Consider the following 14,703-nt stretch of genomic DNA (forward strand, 5'->3'; position numbering starts at 1 on the left):
CCAGAGGAGAACAATGGGGGTGGAGGCAATCAAAGCCTGCAAAAAATCCAAACAAGCAAACAAACAAAAAGCAACACAACCAATCTGAAGGGATGCATGTGTCTCTGGTAATATTTAAGCATCATCAGGGAAGATTGCATACTCATTAGTACATAGCCAGTGAGCGACTGGAAGTGGAACTTGGTCACTACGGAGTCTAATGCCTGTTTTGCCTCTGTCATCTGTGCCTGCGTACCAGAGAGCTGGTCTTGGAAGAATAAACACCTCACTTTGTTTTTTTTTTTAATTAATTAATTTATTTTTAATTCGTGAATCACCATGAGGGCACATTTACAGATTTATACACTTTTGTGCTTATGCTTCCCTCATACAAAGTTCGGGAACCCATCCCTTCACCAGTGCCCATTCTCCACCACCAGTAAACCCAGCATCCCTCCCACCCTCCCCGATCCCATCTCCCCCCACCCCGCCCTGCCACTGTGGCAGGGCATCCCCTTCTGTTCTCTCTCTCTAATTAGCTGTTGTGGTTTGCAATAGAGGTGTTGAGTGGCCACTGTGCTCAGTCTCTAGCCCTCATTCAGCCCACAACTCCCTTCCCCCACATGGCCTTTGACTACATTATAGTTGGTAAACACCTCACTTTGACTGTGGGAGAAATAAGTTTGGATTTCATTGAGTGAAATGAATAGGAAATTACCTATTTCTTATTACATCTTTAAGTTTGGGAACTGGAGTCCAGAGAGAGAGCTCGTGCTCAACAGACTGAATGCATGATTTGCATGAAGGAGGCCCAGATTCCATTCTCAGCACTACATGATTCTCCAAGCAAACCTGGGGCTGACTCTGAGCACTGAGATAGGAATAATTCTGAGTACTACTGGGTGTAGTTCCTAAATAAAGAAAACAAAAATGTTTTTAACTTTTGGAAGCTTATGGTGGAGAATTTTATTTTTTTAATATTTTATAAATCTCTTAATTAAGCTCTTTCTCTTTTTTTTGTAGGTTTTTTCATCTAGTCCTGATATTAATTGTGACCCACATCGCTGGTTAGCAGAAAGCAAGGTAATGAATCTTTGAATCCTCAAACTATAAGTTGTATGATCTTGAAGATGTTGTTAACCATGTATTTAACTAAACATGAAAGTTTTAACACTTCATTCCTGAGAAAGGTATTGTTACAGCTTATTTAGGAATCCTCAGTTTCCTTATAGTGTTTCACAGAATAAAGTGATCCCGTCCCCCTTCCTTTCCTGTCCCCTTGGATGCTAGAAGAATCCTGTGACTGCTAATAGGTGGTATTACCTACTACCACCGATTACCTCAGGGGGTGATAGAACAAATACATTTGGGGAACCCTATATGTTTAAAAATTAGCTTAAATAATGTGACAGTAAAATGAGAGGATACAGGCAGGTAAAACAGTTGTTGTTTTCATCATGGATTGTCAGAAAGCCAATTTTGTGTTTGTCATTGTTTCTGGAAGTATACAGAAATTAGGGCAGCTGCAACTAATCTTCATTCTCTATATATTTATATATAACTGCAATTAATCTTTGCTTTATACATATTTACATAAACATAAATATACACACAAACACTTATATATGTGTGTGTGTGTGTATATATATATATATATATACATATATACGTATATATATACAGAGAGTCTCTTGCCCGCATGCCTGGCTGTCTTCCCTGGGGCCCCTCGGAGGGGATGGGCTCTAGCTTCCCTCCCCACCCTGAGCAGAGCTCCTGGCGGCCGAAGACCACTGGAACCTAGCTACAGCCATGCTGGAGGCCCCTCTCCACAGGTTCGGACAGGCCTCATGCATTAAGGCACCGGCAGAGGGATCCAGGTGTGTGTAATCCTATCAACGGCCAACATCCAGAGAGAGACTTAAAAGCAAGCTCTCAGAAGTGATATCTTTAGCCTTCTTCTCCCTCTGGAAGAAACTGGCAATCTTCTGAGAGTTTCCTGCCCACATGGGACAGCCTTGCAAGCTTCCCATGGTGTATTCATATGCAAAATCTAGTAACAAGCTGGATCTCATTCCCCTGACCCTGAAGAGCCCCCAGTGCAACATCCTTAGGAGGGCTGAGTAGATATGGACTTCTAAGATCTCAGGGAAAGGACAAAATGAGATATTACTGAGCCCGCCCGAGAAATCAGTGATTAATGGGATATCGTGATCGTGATACATATATATATATATATGTGTGTGTGTGTGTGTGTGTGTGTATGTAAAATTCCTTAAGTGAAGCTAAAAATCTCCTAAATCTCCTTGAGATTCAAGCAATTCTTTTCACCTCTCCAGTTTTGTTTTCTCAACTTATTAATTGAGAACGATTAAGTTTATATTTTGAAAATAAGTTTCCTGTTTCATAGGAAATATTTTTGTTTTGGCATTATTATTTAAATTTATTTTATGATAAGCAAATACAATGGGAATTTTAAGAAGTTTAGTCTTTTTTAATTTAATTTTTATTCAGTTTTTGTTTGGTTGGTTGGTTTTGGATCACACTTGGTGATGCTCAGGCTTATTCCTGGTTCTAAGCTCAGGGATCACTCCTGGTGGGCTCAGGGGACCATATGGCTGCTTGGGATAGGAAGCGTGGTAGCTTTGGTGCTGGCACTCCAGTCAGGGTTTGCAAATTTTAGTAAAAGGATTATTTACATTGACAGCTAATTTTCTTTACAGATCAGAACAACTTGGAAATTTATTAATTAAAACAGAATTATAAAACCACAAAAGAAATATATTTTTTCTTATTGATATATTAGTGCTTAAGCATGTGAATTTCTTTCTATGCTAGTTTATATATATTTATGTATTTATACATATATGTATTACTATATCACTGTCATTCCATTGTTCATAGATTTACTCGAGCCGGTGCCAGTAATGTCTCCATTTGTCCCAGCCCTGAGATTTTAGCAGCCTCCCCTTACTCTTTTTTCCCAACAATTGGAGGATCTTTTCTTTAAAGGCAGAGGAATGAGACCTGTTATTGTTACTGTATTTGGCATATTGGATACACCACAGGGAGCTTGCCAGGCTATTCCATGTCATATATGTATGTATATATATGTATATATATACATATATACATACATACACACATATATATACATATACTTTAAGATACTAAAATAGAAAATCTTTCATCCTATTTAAATTTTATAAGAAACCAACATTTCTGTGAACTGATTAATTATGTCCAACTTGGGATTTCACTGTAAGAAAGAACTATGAAATTTGAGTGTGTACAGTTTTGTTATGACAAAAATGATTCAAGTGACATCCTAGAGAATATTTGTGACTTTTCTAGTACTGTGTAGACAATAAAGAAAGAGATTACATGCCATGCTATGCTAAAATTTAAAATATTTTCTATAGTATGTATTGCTTTCCAAAGTCATCACTTATCCAAGCAAAATTTTATGAAACAAGGATAGCTTTTATTGAAACTTACTTAGATGTGAGGGGAGATAAAGAGAAAAAATGTATGTTCAAGAGAGAACATGGGCTTCTCCAGAGAGCAAAAAGAAAGCAAAGAGACAAACAAGTGAGATACATGTTCAAGGGAAGAACAAAACAATATTTATTTATTTTTTTAAATTTTGTTTGTTTTTGTCTTTGATTTTTGGGCCACACTAAAAGTGTGCAAGACTTTATCTTTTTTTTAAAAAATTAATTTTATTAAAGTAGTTCACAATATTTGATTACATTTAATGTTCAAACACCAGTTCCACCACCATTCCACCTTCCCACCACCATATTTCAGATGTTTCCAACTCAAACTTCAATACCTGCTCCAAAGCAGAACTGAAATAATTTATTTTGTATTGTTTGTTATGAAGACTTTATCTTGACTCCAGGGTCAAGGCTTCTCGGTTCAAGACTGGGCCGCATCTACCCAGATTCCCCATTTTCCAGTAGCTAGGCTGTCACACCCAGAAACTGCCCCTGGCGCCATGTAATCCCATCAATGGCCAACATCCAGAGACTATAAAACCAAGCTCCTGAAGCATGCGGCCACAATGCGGCCACGAGACATCTAATAGCATAGTTCTCCCTCTTGGAGAATCTGACAAGCTACTGAGAGTTTATTGCCCTCATGGGAGAGTGTGGCAAGCTCCCCATGGCGTATTCATGTCCCAAATACAGTAAAAGATATATACATACCTCTCGGAGAGCCTGGCAAGCTACCGAGAGTATTTCACCTGCACAGGCAGAACCTGGCAAGCTACCCGTGGCATATTTGATATGCAAAAAAAAAAAAAAGACAAAAATAAAAACAAAAAACAAAACAAAAAAAGATAGGTCTCATTCCCTTGACCCTGAAAGAGCCTCCAATCGTTGGGAGAGACGAGTAAGGAGAGGCTGCTAAAATCTCAGGGCTGAGAGGAATAGAGACATTACTGGTGCCCGCTCAAGTAAATTGATGAACAATGGGATGACAGTGACAGTGACAGTGACCTTGACTCCACTTTCAGGAATAACTTCTGGTGGACTCGGGAAACTGTACATATGTTACTGGGAACCAAACCTGTGTGGGCTGCATGCATGACAAGGACAGCTTTACCTGCTGTACCATCTCTCAAGCCCCAAAGGAAAATTGATTTCAATTGTGTACTTTTTCTCCTGTAAAGACAACGGCAATATAAGTGGTAGCAAAATTTGGAAGTCTAAGAGGGAAAAGGAGAAGTAAAAAAATATTATGAAGTGTTATAGTATGTTGTGGAGTGAAACGACAGCACATCATGTAGGGCCATTTGCCTTGCATGCAGCCGACCCCGCGTTCCATTCCTCCGTCCCTCTCGCAGAGCCTGGCAAGCTACCGAGAGTATCCCACCTGCATGGCAGAGACTGGCAGGCTACCCATGGCATATTCTATATGCCAAAAACAGTAACAAGAAATCTCACAATGGAGATGTTACTGGTGCCTGGTTGAGCAAATCTGTGAACAACAGGACGACAGTGCTGCAGTGCTACATAGTATGTTGTATTATAGAAATATGTAAACATTGACAAAGAAATGTAGACCAGAACAGGGTATTTTGCTAGGTAGTGAGGAGGGTATGGAGCTTTCAGCATGCCACAGAAAGTTTCTGGAAAAAGGCAATATTTAAACTTTGTCATACATATAACATACAGAAATGCTCTCATTGACTGCTTGTACAATAAATACGTGGTGATGAATCTAATTAAGTTAATAGAGATGATGCCTAGAGGTTGGTGAATCAGTAAAGCTGGGAAGTGACAAGACTAGATTAATCTGTAGAAGCCTTTGTATTTAAGAAACCTCTAATTAAAATGTATTAATAAGAAATTAAAAGAACTGTGATTCAACTAGAAATCTGTGTGACCTTGTAAAAAATTTTCTCCTAAAAAAGTGTTCAATATTTTTCCTTATTGAACCAAATATAGTTTTGTGTTTTTGCCATCTTCATAGTAAATATAGAATATGCATATGGAACTTGGGGGATGCATTAATAAAGCATTTTTTTAACTTCAAAATGGTAGCAAGAAAAATGTACTTGGAATTTTCTTTCAAGTTGCAATCTTTATCATTGTTGAACAGAAAACTTCCACTGCTGCTGTTCAGTTAAATTATGAGATCCAGAGATGACTCTTAATCATAGCTCTTTAATTTGGGAGCTAGTGAGCAGTTTTCCCTTATCATTTAATGGAATTGAACTTCTGATCAGACGAGTTGTAATACCGCATGAGACAACTGTTTCTCTACCGTGTAAAAAGGTCATGATAAGCAATGCCATGCCAACCAATTGATGAAGGAGGGATTGAATCTATTTACGAGAAAGATGGCTTAGGTTATTGATGGGCTACCATATTGTAATTCCCGTGAACTATAGTTGGACAGGTCTATAAGTATTGGAGATAAGATCTGAAATCAAAGGACAAAACTATATGGAAAGTACAATTGCTATTCAGCTAGTCCATACTGACATCTTGCAGTATTAGAAGGACCTCTGAGGGCATTCGGTAATTGTTTTCATAAATCTGCCAAATGAATTTCTTCTGTTGGTATCATTCCTACAGAAACCAGGGGATTGGTTTGGTCACTGTGTGACTTTTGCTTTGTTGGCAATGGTGGCATGTTATGAACACGAAGTCCAACTTAAGAGTTTGACCAATTCTTCAGATAAATAACTTATTAATGGTAAAAATAATACACCAGGGAGGAAAAGCGCTGAGATGCTTGATAAAGGCTTGCTAGACAAGGAGTTGTCACATATTATGGATTGGGTTTTGGTTTCATTTGGGACATTGCAAACGCAGGTTAAATTTTATTCAGGTTAGTTCCGAAGGGAATTCGGGTGCGTGCGCGGGGTTCTGCGGAGAACGGCCCCGGTCTTCAGCCGTCGGTGCCCTTGAGGTCCCGGGCCGCGATCTCCGCTGCTGCCGCCCGCTGGGCACCTCCTTGCAGGTGACAACATGCCAACTGCCAAGCAGCTAGCTGACATTGGCTACAAGACCTTCTCTACCTCCATGATTCTCCTCACCGTGTATGGGGGATACCTCTGCAGTGCCCGAATCTACCAATTTTTCCAGCGGCGTAGCTCAGAGAGACAGGCTGCGGAAGAGCAGAAGACTTCAGGAGTTCTGTGAAACTGGGGAGCTTTTTTCCTCTGAGCGAGAGCCTGAGGCATGCTATGGGAAGACCTCACCTGTAATTATTTCCAAGTCAGGAAAGAAGTAGAGCCTTAATAGTTTTCAAACCTGTTTGGAAAAAATATGCATGCTTTCTCTAGTACTGCCAACTTGGGGAAGCTATATCAAATCACATCAGGAATGGGAAAGTGAGGCACACCTATTAAATGTTTTGCTCTGTCAAAAAAAAAAATTTATTCAGGTTAATAGAGAACGTATGGAGTAATGACCATGTCTTTGATATTACATTATATGCTGTGGACATGAACATGAATTAAGACATGATCCTTTCTCTTGAGAAACAGCTTTTTCTTTCGGGAAGCTAACACTTAGGTAAAGGATTTCAATTTTATATAAAAGAGCTATGATAAAGTTGTAGAAGCTACCGTGAAGCCTGGTGCCTGGGATGGATCATGAAGATAGTCTGATTAAGAGGAAAGATCATGAATTCTAAGTGAACAATTATAGGAATATTGAAGAACTGAAAGAGTATTATAAGTGCAATGAAACCTAACCAAGTGATTTGACATTCCACTGTATGAAGGTGTGAGAAAGAGAATGGCAAAGGTATGACTGTAGACCTAGGGATTTAGTTCATTAGAAGAGCATTGCCTGCTCTTTCAAAAGCTTAGATTCAACTCTGTATTGACTGGAGAACCACATCGGAATTCTGAACAGCAGAGTGATACGGTCCTATTTGTATATACTGGAAGGAATCACTCTGACTGGTGTTAATGGTGGATTAACAGCGAAGACCATTTCAGAGATCTTTTGGTGAAACTCAGTTATGTTCATAAGGTGGAATAAAACCTGATTCTAGTTATAGTGGGATAAAACTTGAATCTGATTATATATAGAGAGGAATAAATAACTGTAGCACTGTAGCACTGTTGTCCCCTTGTTCACCGATTTGCTTGGGTGGGAACCAGTAACATCTCCGTTGTGAAACTTGTTTTTACTGTTTCTGGCATATCAAATATACCATGGATAGCTTGCCAGGCTCTGCTGTGGGGGCGGGATACTCTTGGTAACTTGCCAGACTCTCGAGAGGGATGGAGGAATCAAACCTGGGTCGGCCGAGTGCAAAGCAAATACCCTACCAGCTGCTATCTCTCCGGTCTGTCATCTGAGATTAATCTATTATAATTCTTTGCTAAGTAGCTCTAGAAATTTTTCTTACCAAAAGTCTCAGAGATCAAATAAAACACTGGTAGGATAAGCTTTGCAACCAATTTTATAACTCAAGAAACTCATGTTTTAAACTAAACCATTACTCTTTGAACCTGTTTTTATGTACCACAATTATTTCAACTCACAAGATTTTCTAGGTCAAATATTCTAATAATCCAATGCAGACACAAATATGTACATTGATATAACAGCATAACTGTATAACTAATAATATTTTTGTGACAATATGCAATTGATATATAAATGTAATAAAGAAATCTAGGATTTTGAAAGTCAGTCAAAGGTTGATTTTATGATAGAGATATATACAGTGTCCTAAATAGGGAGGTTAGCAAAAGTTTTAGAAGAGTGTCTATCACAGCTTGGATATCAGTCAAGTTCAGTTCAGGCAGGGAGGCGCAGTGAGAAGCTATGTCAAAGGCACAGATCAAAGCTGAGGTTCAAATAATGGGAAGAAACAGAAACGGGAATTAACATTTACATTTGCAGTGAGAAGGCAGGGATAAATTATCAGCGCTATAGCAGGCAGTAGAATGGAATGACAATAGTAACGTGCCACCGCTGATCCCAGACCTGATGACAGCAAAGAAAGACTATCCAGATTCAGCTTCTCTTAGTACAGAGCAAGAGCTAGAATATTCTTTCTCATTTACATATCACTGTTGTCCTGTTGTTCATCAATTTGGTAGCTTGCCGGACTCTCCGAGAGGGATGGAGGAATCGAACCCAGGTTGGCTGCGTGTGAGGCAAACACCCGACCCACTGTTCTATCGATCCAGTTACATAACATGTTTAATCCTGAGCATCTAATGACTTTTCTTTGTTTTTTCTTTCTTGTGGACTACTCTTAGCTTGAAGCAGTGCGTTGCTGCTGTCACTGCTCAGTGGGTACACATGTGGTGCTGGGTTTTGAACCCGAAAAAGAACTATAGTCCTTGGAGCTAGTTCTCTAGACATAATTATTTTTTTAATGATAAAAGTGTGTATTTTTTATGGCTTTTTTCTGGGGGGAGGGTGTGGTTGTTGGGCTACTAGAAGTAATTAAGGATTCTTCCAGGCTCTATTTAGTGCTAGGGATTGAAGTGGGGGTTGCTGCATGCAGAACAAGTACATTAACTCTCTTACTATCTCTCTAGCCCTAAAAAGGCTAAATTTATAGGATGTTTTGATTATAGAGATCTATACTTTCCCTTCTTGGCCTTTATTGAAAATTACATTTCTGTTCTCTTCCTTTAATCTGTACAATTTTGAAGGAAGACCTTTGACTGTCCTATTCCTAATTTCATTATTAGCACTTAGAACAATGATTGTCCATAAATGATATATGATTTATTAACTAATTTTTACAATTCAAGAATCGAAACTAAGGCATCATGCATGTGAAGAATACAGTCTACTGCTGTGGTATATATTCTTTGTGCTATATCCTTGACTATGTATATATGTGTTTGTGTGTGTGTACATAAACATATATATATGTATATAAACACATACACTTTTTTTGCCGAGGTCCCAGGATTTAAAATATTGTTAATTATACTTTTCATGCATGCATTATTCTAGCACCACACCCACCACAAGGCAGCCTGCTTCCCTCCACCAGTATCACAAGGATTCCTCCTGTTTCCTGCCATGGAAGCTCAATTCTATGACAAAATCTTCAGTTGTGATCGCTTTCACCATTTTTTGTTCTTTTACTCTTTCTTTTCTCTCTCTCTCTCTCTCTCTCTCTCTCTCTCTCTCTCTCTACCTCTTTCTGTCTCTCTCTCATGGAGGTTGACACCTACACATATGTAAATGAATAGAGCTACTCTGGAATTCTACAAAATTGTAAATCATTGGCAAATTGATAATTTTTTTCAATAACTATCTGTTTTACAAGTATATACATTTTTAAAATAATGTCAGGAATAATTCTGTGCTAATACATTTTGAGATTTGCACAAAATAGACAAGTTCTACAAATGTAAAATTTAGTGAGTGAAGAGAATAAAAATTTAAGGGAAAATATGAATAGGGCTATAAAATATAAAAGTATGTTTTATCTAAGGGAATATTTATTTTCTGCTAGAAAATATTGTAGATAATGCCGAAGGTCTGCCTTAATAACTAAAATATGTAGTAAAAATTTCTATGAATGCAAAAATCATAAAAAGACCTGATCAGATATAGAATACATGATATAAAAGAAACATTAATTCTTTATTATGACTGTATAAAATCCTTTAGCAACAAACTAGAAGTAAACAAATCTATCTGAATCCACTGGAGGACAACCATAAGTGCCATGAGTGAGTGCCATACTCAGTGCCCACTACTTAGAAGTTTGCCTTACCTTTTAATTCTGTCACTGTCATCCCTTTGTTAATTGATTTACTCGAGCGGGTGCCAGTAACGTCTCCATTCATCCCAGCCCTGAGATTTTGGCAGCCTCTCCTTAATCGTCTTTCCTAACGCTGCTGTATTGGAGGCTCTTTCGGGGTCAGGGGAATGAGACCTGTTATTGTTACTGTTTTGGGCATATCAAATACACCATAGGGAGCTTGCCAAGCTCTGCTGTGTGGATGGGATACTCTCGGTAGATTGCTGGGCTCTCTGAGAAGCATATATATATATATATTTTTTTTCCTCTATGCCTTTTAAATAGGCACCTTTAATACTTCTTGCACAATTGTTTTCAATACTTTATATTCCATAAGCTGTTATCTATGTTACCTTAAGCTTTGCATTATTCTTTCAAATCTGAAGGACAGTCTCACTGGATAGAGAATTCTTGATGAGGTGTTCGTTTTAATGAGTTTGTCTACTATATTCCTCCATTCCCTCCTGGCTCACAGAGTCTCATGTGAGAGGTCTACTGTGAATCCCACGTGCTTTTCTTTGTATGTAAGTTCTTTCTTGATCTTGCTGTTACAATATTCTGTTTCTGTCTTTGAAATTTCCCATTTTTAGTACAATGTGGCTTGGAGTTTTTCTGTTCGAGTCTATTTTTGCTGAGACACTTCAGGTCTCTTGTATTGGCTGCTTGCATTCCTTAATCCTAGGAAATTCTTATCCATGATTTCTTTAACATGGTTCTCTATCAGATTTGCCTTCTGTTGAGGTTTTTTAAAATGTAATTTCTACTCATTTTCTTCATTTCAGCTTTTAGTTTTCTCACTTCAGCTCTTGTAATTTCTTGTGATTTGCTGACAACCTGTGCCATCGTTTTCCTGAGGTTATTACGCATCCTCACAATTGTGTCATTAAGCTCATTCTCAAAGGATTTACTCAGCTGGTTGGTACTGATTAGCCTTCTATATTAATGTATTTGCTTATTGAACTTGAGCTTCTATACATTTTTCACATAGGATTGGCTGTGTTCCTGCTGGGCTGAAGCAGTGCATGTGTGTGTGTGTGTGTGTGTGTGTGTGTGTGTGTGTGTGTGTGTATAAGTATAAAATAAATATATTTTTAATTTTTTGAAGACTCATCTAAATGTACTTTATTTATTTTCCTACCCCAGATAATTTATCAGCTTAAATATTACCCTAAAAGGATATATCAACTTAGGATTTTAAAACATGACTGGAGAGAAAGTACCTTGGGTAGGGTGCTTACCTTACCTGTGGTCTACCTGGATTTGATCCCTGGTATCCTATACGAGTTCACCAGGTGTGATTCCTGAGTGCAGAACCAGGATTAACCACTTTTTCCAGGTGTGCCCCAAATCAAACGAAAAAATTAAGTACTTGGACTTGAGAGATGGTACAGAGGTAAAGGTGCTTACCTGTAACCCCTTTTGCCAGGTGTGCCCCAAAAATCAAATAAAAAAATGAAGAACTTGGGCTTGAGAATTGGTACAGGGATAAAGGTGCTTGCCTTGTATGTGGTCGGTCAACCCTGGTTTGATTCACCAGCATCTAAAATGGTCCCTCCAGCACCATCAGAAGTAATCTCTGCATTGAACAAGGAATAAGCCCTAAATGTGCTGGGCGTGACTCCAAAACAAAGCAAAGAAAAATATATATACTTAAATTACTAAATTTTGGTTTCATGTGAATAGAACAATTATCTTAAAGATTAGATATCTAACAAGTACCTAGCTACCCAAGTTAGTTGTGAATTTTCCTATGTTGTCATGTTTTAATCATCCTGATTTCAAACAGTCACAGTTTTTAGTATAACCTGTTATAGGTACTGGCAAACATTTATTTTTCTCTACTGGCTTTGGAATATTATGACTTAAGTTATTTTAGAGGTCCTTCATTTTGGTCCTTCTCATTTTGTTGATGAGTTAAAGAGTGAAGAAAAGGTTAGGGAAAGGATTTTTGAATTTTATGTAAGGATAGAGGAGAAGTAGTTACCAAACCTGACCTTTGAACTCTGTGGCATTGCACTCTCCATTGGTTGTATATTCTACATATGAACACTGCACTAATTAATATTATTTTGGGGCAGTGGTAATTTTTTAATATAGTAATTATGTAAGAAATATTAGTACAGTATATTTATTCATATTGAATATTGTAAATAAATAATCATCTTGTGTTTTGTTCCTCTAGCATAGATAGCGAAATGTGATACTCAGGTACTTTGAGTAATTTTTTAAAAAATATATTGTAGATTGCATACATGAAACACATTCACTTTAATTCACAGTATAGCTGTGAATATACAACCACTGGGCCAGTCAGAAAAGAGAAATGATGATAAGCAGAGGAAGCGCTTTCTTGACAACCATCCTGAAAGTTTGGAACATGGCAAACTTATGTCCTCCAAGTAACCATCTTGTCATCTTGGTCACAGGGAAGTAATTTTTTAGGAGCAGAACAGGGAAGTGCATTTTCAGGGGAGTTGTAGAACAGTGGGTGAAGGAGTGATCACTGAATTCCCTCCTGGAGTAGTCCATTCCCTGAGGCACATTCACTCTAATCTGCAAACCAAAAGTTAAGGATTTTGAGTAAGGGTTAGGCTTTGGAGGAAGGTTAAGACATGCCTGCCCACTGAATTTGCTGGTTTAAATTTTTTTTTTTTTAATTAATTCTCAATTTAGGGGTGGTCAGTTTCAGTAGAAAAGTATTTTAAAATATGTATTATTATCATGGAGAAAATGTTTCTGCATGTTTATATTTATAACTAAGAAGAAAAGTTAGAAAGTATGCTTGAAAGAATTATAATTACATTTCAAGGTTGATTTGGATTTGAATTTTGCAGTTTTGGTGGCCAGCACATTTAAAAAAAATTACCATTTTTTAAGAAAATCTTTGGTTTTTATATAAACATTTCCTCTCGAAATTATATTTAGCATTTTGGCAAAGGAATCATAGTAGTTAAAAGTAGCAAATTATAGGTCCTAATATTATTCCTAACTATCAGTTATAATTTTTTTATTCAAATTTTCTGTTTTCTTGGGTTTTTAGCCTTGAGTCAATCCTTAGTAACTTTAAGTATTATACTAAATTGCAGCAGAAGGTTCAGATTAAAAGGATAATTTTTTATTGTTTTACTGGATCCATGTGAATATTCCCAGCTAGTTGTAAGCTGTCAACTATAAAGTTTCTTTCATTCCTTTTTTTTTTTAAAGCCCTATTTAGAAATTCCCTATTTTGGTTTATTTAGCAATACTTGTTGATGTAGTTAAATAAATGAGCCTATTATGTAATCTGTAAGATGCTCTTGTGAGTGGTTTATAGAATGGTGTTTGCACCATGATTAATAGCTTTGTCAGCTAATTATATTTGGAATTGTTAAAGTTATTCCTGTTCTGCGGTCCAAGCTATTTCTTCAAGATGCTTGATGTAGGTGCTGGGAATTTAATTAATTAAACACTGGTTCTCATAATTGATGATTGGTTAAGATTCTGCAAGTCTTTATTTTATAGGATTAATGCTATATTTTGTATTCATATTCAATTCAAAACAAGTCCCTAAATGTAATATTTTAAATTTTGTATAGCACTGGACTTAAACTTACTAGGAATAAACTAAAGCTAGAGTTTATGGAGTCTGCTTAGGATTCCATGATAAAATTGCACACAGTGAGTGACTGAAATAACAGACATTTATTTGGTTTGGGAGGCTAGAAACCCAGAATCCAAGAACAAAGCAATAGGTGGGTTCTGATGACACATCTTTCTGGTTTGTAGACACGGTCTTTTCATGTGAGACCAGAGAAAAGGAGGTAAGGGAGAAGAGTAAGGAAAGAGGAGGAGAGCGAGAAATGGAATGCAAGCTTGCTTGTGTTACTGTGTCTTCCTCTTAGAAGAATACTAGCCCTTTAGGATGAGGATGCCACCCTTAAGGGCTCCGTCAACCATAATTGCCTGCGAACAGTCCTATCTCCAAAAACAGTTGCAGGGAGTTTCAGGCTTCAACCAAAATCAGAATTGGGGGGTACATACAGTTCAGTCTAGAACATATCAAACTTAATTAATGCTTTGTTTTAGTGATTAAGAATTTTTTAAATATCACCAATAGAATAATGGTGTAACCAGATTTGTTTTTCCCATCTCAGAAATATCAGTGAACACAGGTCCGAGATGAGGATGCAACAGATAAAAAGTATTGAAAAAATGAAAATATGAATTTATTTTCTAAATTTGCAGTTAAATTGCTGGGTATGAACAGATTGAACTGGATATTTGAAACTGGTGATCCCCAAGGATTCATTTTGTTTGGATCATGTGGCTTTTTAAACAATTAAATTGGTGGAAAATATTTTAAAAATTGAGTCATTGTGTAATAAGAGCACAGAATTTTTCTTTTGAGGTGCCAGAAGACCTGAAAATACCAGGGTTTCCTTCTCATTTGGTAGGAACCTGTTGAAGTTCAGAGAAAGAGCCAGGAACACAAAC

At 37.4% G+C, this 14,703-nt stretch overlaps 2 protein-coding genes across 2 annotated transcripts in view; both read left to right on the plus strand.

Annotated features, from left to right (window-relative positions):
* The window catches only part of CEP128 (centrosomal protein 128), a 465,435-nt gene that overhangs the window by 197,253 nt on the left and 253,479 nt on the right, over positions 1 to 14,703 (plus strand). The window contains exon 18 of the mRNA XM_004610293.2: positions 1,003 to 1,062. Coding sequence (XP_004610350.2) covers positions 1,003 to 1,062 — 60 coding nt within the window. The remainder of the gene's footprint in view (positions 1 to 1,002; positions 1,063 to 14,703) is intronic.
* Positions 6,331 to 6,870, plus strand: LOC129403436 (cytochrome c oxidase assembly protein COX14). The gene has a single exon (XM_055131888.1). It carries the CDS (start codon positions 6,462 to 6,464, stop codon positions 6,633 to 6,635), a length of 174 nt encoding a protein of 57 aa, XP_054987863.1. The 5' UTR covers positions 6,331 to 6,461; the 3' UTR covers positions 6,636 to 6,870.

The sequence above is a fragment of the Sorex araneus genome, chromosome 3 (genome assembly GCF_027595985.1).
Source record: "Sorex araneus isolate mSorAra2 chromosome 3, mSorAra2.pri, whole genome shotgun sequence".
Lineage (NCBI taxonomy): Eukaryota > Metazoa > Chordata > Mammalia > Eulipotyphla > Soricidae > Sorex > Sorex araneus.